General features: G+C 45.0%; 1 protein-coding gene across 1 annotated transcript in view; it reads right to left on the reverse strand.

Moving 5' to 3' along the window:
* Positions 1–8,378, reverse strand: part of grin2ab (glutamate receptor, ionotropic, N-methyl D-aspartate 2A, b) — a 96,019-nt gene that overhangs the window by 23,096 nt on the left and 64,545 nt on the right. The window contains exon 3 of the mRNA XM_053477473.1: positions 4,550–5,145. Coding sequence (XP_053333448.1) covers positions 4,550–5,145 — 596 coding nt within the window. The remainder of the gene's footprint in view (positions 1–4,549; positions 5,146–8,378) is intronic.

Consider the following 8,378-nt stretch of genomic DNA (forward strand, 5'->3'; position numbering starts at 1 on the left):
GCTCCTCATTCTTAACTATATGATGGTTGATGGTTGCAATAATCCACTGGAAATGATCAGAGTGATCGTTAATTATGTTGGAATATAAAGCAAGGTGAGCTTTCTTGCGTGATCTAGAACATTTCTGTTGGTAAGTCTGATGTGCACCATAAGTCCAAAGCCTGCTCAAGTACTTTCATTCTCTGAATTTTCAGGGTTGAACCAGAAAAGAGAGCAAATAAAAGAGACTCCTAAAGAGTGTTCCACCTTTGCATGACGGTCAAGGGCATCACTCAATGATTTGTTGTAGAATTCCAGCAAAGCATCGATCAAAGTGAGTGACATTAAGGAAATCTGCTGTAGGTCAAAAGCCAGAGCAGCCCGATCAATTTTTGTGCCAGTTCCTAAAATTGATTTTTATGTCAGGGTCTGATGAGCTGAGATGTGGAATCTATTTCCATAGAAATCACAACTAATCAGACACACCCAGATCAGTGTCTGCAATGACCACATCTAGGGCATGACCCCTGGTGTGAGTATTGACAGCATCAATGTGTTGATGCCAAGTTGCAGTGCCGTTCCTGAGAACAATCTGTATATGTAACATATATGAGCTGTATACATGAGAGACCATGTACAGAAAAGCTCAATAATCTTTAGGGAAAAAGAGCATGGGCTGGTATATTTGGGAAAAATGTACTAAAGACTAAAGTGGACTCCACATTTTCCATCTATCTCAGTTAGTCTAACACTCTGTGCTTCCAGTAAAGACACCACTGTGCATATATCAGGGGCAATTTAATAGACCATAATGTTTAATAACATTGAGACATTTAGGAGCATATGGTCGATTGAGGGACGAGAGCTTCAGTCTGGAGATCTTTATCTTCAATGCCATGACTGTCCTGAAAATCCTGGCAGGCAGTAGATACTTGGCTAACATCAGCTAATGTAGCTGGCTGGCTAGGCAACATTACACCAGCTCAAATCTGCAGACAGGATCTTCTCAGCCAACCAAGCAATGTCACCATCCAAGCAGACATCCAGTCATAAAAGAGTGTCAGGAGCATTGGGCAAGAGGAAGAGCAAATAGCCATGTAGTGCGGTGGACAGAGGGGAGCAACGGGGAGACAGTGGGGGGAAAAGGGGAAAAGAGAGGGACGGTGGTGGACACTAGGGGCAGTGAGGAACAGTGAGGAACAGTGAGGAACAGTGGGGGACAGTAAAGGACATTAGGGGCAGAGGGGCAAAATGGGGCACACTTGTATGCAGTGGTGGACAGTAGGTGCAATAAGGTACAGTGGGAGACAGAGGGATAGTGTGGCACAGAAGGGAACAGTGGGGTACAGTGGAGGACAGTAGTGGTAGTGGGGCAAAATGAGGCATGATAGACAGTAGTAGTCAGTGGAGTATTGTGTGGAAGTTAGTGGGACTCAGTGGGAGATAGTGTGCCACAATAGGGGACAATGGGGCAAAGTTGTGCAAAATGGGTGGACAGTGGGAAATAATGGGGGCAGATGGGGCACAATTGGAGACAGTGTTAGAGAGAAGGGGGCAGTGGTGGACAGTGGGACACTGCAGGAGACAGTGGTGGTCAGGAGGATATCTAGGTTATAAGTGCAGCCACTGGAAAATCCCTTTTCCCAGATCATATTATTCTCGTATCTGATTCAGACTTTTTGCAGGTATCACCGAGTGCTGGGTATCGGTGCTGTCTCCACTACGACTTTTACTCAGTTCAGTATCAATGAGCGAGAAAAACAGAAAAAATATGAATAATGTATAGTTACATTCAGTGCTGGTGAACTCGTGTCACTGGTGTTACAGAAGCTATAAAGAGTTGCTCCCTCATCAGCAGGTTCTCCCATCCGCCGTGCTGAAATGCACCTTGTCATGTTACTGAGAAACGAGAACATCACAGCTCCACGCCTGACTGTTACAGAGCGCTGACACTGGAGACTCCTTCCGTACCTGGTGTACTAATGACTATACACGTGTGTTAGTTTAATCTGTGCACGGAGCAGCGGGCTTCCACTGTAGCTCTCTGTTACTGTGGAAACTGTAACATAATAATAAACCTGTGATTCGACCAATCATATGGAGAATTTATCAGCGAGAGAGAGCGAGAGAGAGAGAGAGAGAGAGAGGTGTTTCGCCTAAAGGCAGACAGTGAGTAAAAATAAGGTCAGATCTACACCTGCTCCTGAGACCCAGCTACTTCTCTCAACGCTGCTCTCATTTACATAATGACTTATATGAACATAACCTCTCTCTTTCGCTCTCCAACATCAGCACAAGGCTTCGCCTCGAGCGCGGACAGCGCTTGTAAAAACACCCCGTCGGTTTCATCCTTTTCATTTTAGCACAGCTTAAAAGCACAGTGACTCGGGTGTGGATCTAACAGCCTTCACAAGTCCACGCCGAGTCTACAAACCTCCCTTTCTTAAGCTTGGCTGTTGTGTTGATTTTTTTAGGTTAACGCATGCATCGTGGACGAGCTCGTCATGTAAATGTGCTCATTCTGGAGTCTGCAGTGTCCCAGATACAAACCACCTTAGCAACCGAGAGCGAGATCAAAAGAGAAACGCCTACTCAGCACACACTCTCCTCCGCCGAGGAACAGAGTGAGTGATAGAAACCCATGGCAACTCCTGAATCTTAATAGCTTTAAAGACAACAAAAAAAAAAACAACAACAACAATATTTACGTGGCAACACAGTGACGCTCTCTGGATATGCATGCATTTAGATTTACACTTTTTGTGGGCGTGGCCTAAACTTATTGTTTATACCTTATTGGTATACATCTGGAAACACTGGGGTCATGGTGGTGTGTGTGAAACCCGGCTCGGACAGTTCCTCATCCTCAAATACATCACTTCACTTCTTACTGATCTCAGCTCCTATAAATCCCTCTCACACTGTGTTTACTTGGACTCGAACCTTCTTCCGGCACTGTATCTCCTCCTCCCTCTTCCCCCGTTCCCGAGAACACATTTCAGGTCCTGTTTATTTAGAAATGCATTTTATTTACTGCCTCGTTCTGCATATACTGTATCTGTGTGTGCGTACTCCTGTTTTAGTTCATATGTCAACAGTTCACATGTTGGACGTCCACCTACAAACAATATGTTCCTGAAGGTCCTGCTCTCAGGTCTTTTGTTGCGATCTCATGTTGGTCCTGTTTACATTACTGATATAATAAAATAAATATTTGAAATTTTCTAATACATTCACTCGTTTGTATTTCCTTAAATGATGGCACGGTGGTGATTCCCGGCCAGGCTCGATTCCCGTTTCTGCGTGCATGGAGTTTGCATGTTCTCCCCGTGCTTGGTGGGTTTCCTCCTTGTACTCCGGGTACTACTGAGTCCAAAGATATGCAGGTCAGGCTAACTGGTGTTCAGGCTGGTGGCTCAAACAGATAAGGCTCTTAGTTACTGATCAGAAGGTTGAGGGTTCGAGAGGGTTTGAGCCTTTGAGCAAGGCCCTAGGGTTGGGCCTAAATGGGAAATGTGGAAAAATCATCCCGCTGACAAATAAACGCATCTTGAGATTGAGTGTATCTCTCACACACTGTCTGTCGAATCCGAACAACACATTCATACTCGATCACATCCCTCGTGACCCAAATTGATTTATAAGCGCTTGTTTTAGGGGTGTGGCCGAGCAAGTCGTTATATGGTCACATGATGATCCATATCCGTAGGCAGAACCTGTGCTAGTAACCGACCCTAAAAAACCTCACTTCTCTGATTCACCCCTTTGAACAGCATCTACCTCACGCTGTGCCGAGTTATTTTTCAGCGTCTAGGAAAGAGCGAGCGATTCCCGGAGTGAACAAAAAGCACAAACTCCTGCTTCAGGATATAACAGAGTCTGTCGTGACGTGCCAATAAAGTGGGAATAGACATTACACCTTGAGGATTTCGTCTTCTGTTATCCTCCGGCGTAAAATTTCAAAGCGTGTGCAGATGTAGTGTGTAAGAAAGAAAAAAAAGGATAAAAAAAAAGGAATATTTTGTGGAAGAACGTCGAAGTGTGCAGAATCAATGCGTTAAAGCTCTTCTGAAAGCTCACTACCTGCACACGCCTATCTTCACGCCTCATCCAGCACCACATTCGTGTCAAATTCGAGCCTTCTGATGGACGTGTGCCATACTGGCGTGTTTGGGTTCTCTGACTGTTTCAGTAATATTCTGGTGATCTCCTGTCACAGCGCTGCACGGGATGAACCCCGGGCTGTCTGTTATCAAAACAAGCACAGCTTGCCAAGTGTCAAAAACAATTAGCCAGGTATGATTACCGGCAGCGAAAGAAAGACACACATGACTGGATTTATGCGCAGCACCTGCCAACCGCGACAATCCAATACATACGCATTAAATATTTTGAAACTATGATTTTTTTTCTATTATTGACAGATTTCCACGCTAGCTAAAGAATTTCCTTTATTTTTTCCATCATCATAAGGGCTTGGCTTTATCGTAGAGCTAGCATCACGCTAAACATGTTTCTGTAAGTGTAAGAGATCTACAGTCCATCTGGCACGAACAGGCGGAAGGTTTACCTGCGTAATGCACTTGCAGGAACCTCTGGCTTCTCCGCTTGACCCGAGCAGCTGAGCGTTCCGTCCGGGATACGCCCCTCCTCTCGAAACATGGCGGCTGCGGCGTAACTGAAAATCCCCACCGCGTCCCTCACGCGGGTTTCCAGCGGATAGTCCCACTCGTCATACGCGATGGAAATCATTCCCGGTGGAAAGGTTTCTGGAGTGCGTGCAGGGTTACCGGATGTAAGACTGGGGACGATCCACACGAACCCGGCGCCGACCAACCCGAGCGACCGGGCCTCGAGCAGCACCAGCTCCGCCTCGTCTTTGGAGCAGTACAGCAGGATGACGGGCGATTGGATGCGCTTGAGCTGCACGTGCGCTCTGTCCTCAGGTTCTCCCACGCCCTCTAGCGTCACCACGCTCTGCAGGTCCCAGCGCACGAAACTCTGCTCCACGGTGGCGCGGATGGTCATGACGAACTCCTGATGGCCGGGGAACCTGGTGGTGACCACGGAGAAGACGTGCCAGTCATATTCCTCCAAGACAGCCAGCATGAGCAGGGCTTCCTGATGGAGCGACGCACTGAACTGGAAAAAAGAAGAACTGGCGTCCTGGGGAGAAGAAATGAAAGAATACAAATTAGAAGTGTTTTTTTTTTCTTTTCTCTGGTGGCGATCAAGGTACATGAGCTTGCATAAAATATTAGCCCCCTCCCTCCAAAAAACAAAAACAAATAAGACACATTTTAGGTCTAAAGAAGGCAAACCAGGGGGAAGTAATGGTACCAGTCAGCTGTTGGGTGGAAGAGCCGAGTGTAAAAACTCACAGTAAACAGTAACATGAAGAAAGGAAAAAAGAAAGAAAGCATCAACAGATTTCAGATTTCAAAATTTTCACAATAGGGACATTTTCTCTATTATTACTTTTCTAATTATTTTCTAGTTATCAGTAAATGAATAGGTCCCCTCCCCTCGCAGTCTCAGCTTTAAGGTGACGTTGCCTTGGACCAGGGTCCGGGTTCGATTCCCCTCAAACCCTCAGGGTCTATGTGGGTGCATGTTCTCCCCGTGCTTGGTGGGTTTCCTCCAGGTACTCCGGTTTCCTCCCACAGTCCAAAGACATGCAGATTAGACTGTAGTGTGTGAGTGTATGTGTTTGTGCCCTGAGATGGATTTTCCCCCCATCCAGGGTGTACCGCTCCTCATACCCAGGGTAGGCGCCGCCCCCATGACCCTGTATACAGGATAAAGCGGTAGAGACGATGAGTGCGAGAGTGAGTGATGTTTTTATAGGAGGGAAATATAAGACCGCTATTTTCGTTGTGTTTGAGTAATAACTCGTATTAGTGTACGGCGATGTTAAATCTCAGAGCTCCTGTACAAATTTTGCCAGGACCAGTAATATGTATATAAGCATGAGAGTAATAAGCATGAGAGAGAGGGAGAGAGAGAGAGAGAGAGGGAGAGAGAGAGAGAGAGAGAGAGAGGGAGAAAGAGAGAGAGAGAGAGGGAGAGAAAGAGAGGGAGAGAGAGAGAGGGAGGGAGAGAGAGAGAGGGAGAGAGAGAGAGGGAGAGAGGGAGAGAGAGAGAGAGAGAGAGAGAGGGAGATCGGCCCCGAGCGCTGCTGCAGTCACCAGCCGAGTTACTTTAGAGTAATGACTGCGTCTTTAAAAGGTGACAGAATTACAGTGTGAAACACCAAGTCATTTATGCGCTCCAAACCTCATTCAGCTCATGAATATCCACGTATACACACACACACACACGTACACAGATATCCTGGTACACACCAGGGCTCGGATTAAAAGACAGGAGTTGCGCGCACTGCAGTGTCCCGTAAACAGGTTAAGCAGCTGTAGGTAATGGGGTTTATATGATATTATACTGGGATTGTCAGAGCGCTGCTCGCGGGAAAAATGGATGCCGTCGACATCAAGGAGAAAATAATCTTATCTTACTGACTTCACTGAGAGCTCAGAGAGTCTGCGAGAAAACTCGGATCCAGACGGTGAAACCGCCGTCCTCGTTAGTGCCGTAATCAGAACACAGACACGCGATGGCACGCGACGGTCGGACTGGCTGAAGTGTGTAACGCTCGTCTGGGTTCATGCCGTACATTACAAACACTTTACACCGAAAGCACGAGTGTTCTTTTGCACAGTTTGTGTAATTTCGAGAGGAAGAATGAGTGCTGAAGCGATCTGCACAAACAGGGATCAGATGGAGGAGGCGTGTGACCACCACGATTATCACAACCTCAGCCTCGTTTATCACCTCCTTACACACACTGTGTGGTTTAAAAAATAATTCCACACCTATATTCATCCATACTCATATCTTTTTGTCTTCTATTCATACCAGCTGTCCCTGATGCTGAACATTAATGACTGTTAAAGAAGAATACAGCATCTGTAGTGTCCGAAAGAAGGTGTGGGGCAAAGTGTGAGCTTTAGTGGCGTTAGTCGCATATTCTTAATGCGTGCTGAATTTAAATATTAGTTAAAGTTACTGAGAATATGACACACCGCAAAAAAAAATCTTAACAAGTGAAATATCCTTTGATCTAGCCAAGACATTTCATAATTTGTTAAGAATAACTTTATAAGAAAAACAAATACACTGTTACCTTGGCTTACAAGGAGAGTTCTTAGGGTGAAATGTTGTATTGTGAAACGCATTGTCCCATAGAAAATAATGTAAATGCAGATAATCCGCTCCACACACCCAAAAATATGACCAATATTACCATTTTCTAACACTATAATCATGTTTTTGCATATAAAAACAATCAAAACATTTATAAAACATTGTAAATAAAGATAAAATATGAAGTAAATAAACATTAAAACTCACTTAACCTTAATTTATGGTTCCTCCTGGCAACGGCTGCTATAAAAACCAAACTGAGAGCGGCTCCTTTTTCTTCTTGATATCGTCCTTGATAACAAGGAGAATAAAATCTCTCAGCCAGAGAGCAGTCTCTCAGCCACGACTGTTTTAGTCTGGACGTAAAAGGTTGCTAATGTTCCTGCAGCCCTGATGTGCAGGGGCGATCTGGTCCACAGTGTAGGTGCTATAACCACAACAGTATGACCTCCTCTGAGCTTCACTCTGGACCCAGGAACAGACACGAGCACCCGGTCAGAGACTCAACCTGTCCTAGAGCGTGTGTGAGGATGTGCACGCTCAGAAATATACAAAAGCACTAAAGCACTAAAGTGACTCCAAAAACCAGCGATTAGGCCGAGGAACTGGATCCTGAGCGGAGTTAAAACAAAATATATTTCACTTTATATGCACGGAATCTGGAATATATGAGTTTCACTACTTAAAACAAAAAGAAAAAACACCCTGATATTGGCTACACGTCACGTCGCACACAAGACTGAAGTTCTCCCGTCGTCCCTGTGGTACTCGAGCCCTGAGTACCGTATCTCAACAACTCTCCATCACTGAACTCTATTATTGCTTTCCTCTTCTCATAAATTACCCAGAAACCATTACGCCATAAAAACATGACTTTTTTAAATTACAGACTCCATGTAACGTTCAGCACAAAGCCGGTTTCGCCTCAAGTCCAGGTGTGTTCAGTGAAGCTCTATTACATTTCTGAGGTTAGACTTAACGTCACTTTAACCTTTTACCTTCCTACTGTGGAAAAAAAACAATGGGAATTTTTTTTTTCATTTTAGTTTCGGATATTTTATTTCCTTGCGGTAACAAAAACAATCAGTGTCTATTATTCCTTTACACACCCCAGTATACAGTAGGTTTACCAAATGGTTGAGATGTCACTTCATGGTAAAAGTGCCAAGGAAAAGAAAAATGAAATGCTATGAACCTAT

The sequence above is a fragment of the Clarias gariepinus genome, chromosome 18, assembly GCF_024256425.1.
Source record: "Clarias gariepinus isolate MV-2021 ecotype Netherlands chromosome 18, CGAR_prim_01v2, whole genome shotgun sequence".
Classification (NCBI taxonomy): Eukaryota; Metazoa; Chordata; class Actinopteri; order Siluriformes; family Clariidae; genus Clarias; species Clarias gariepinus.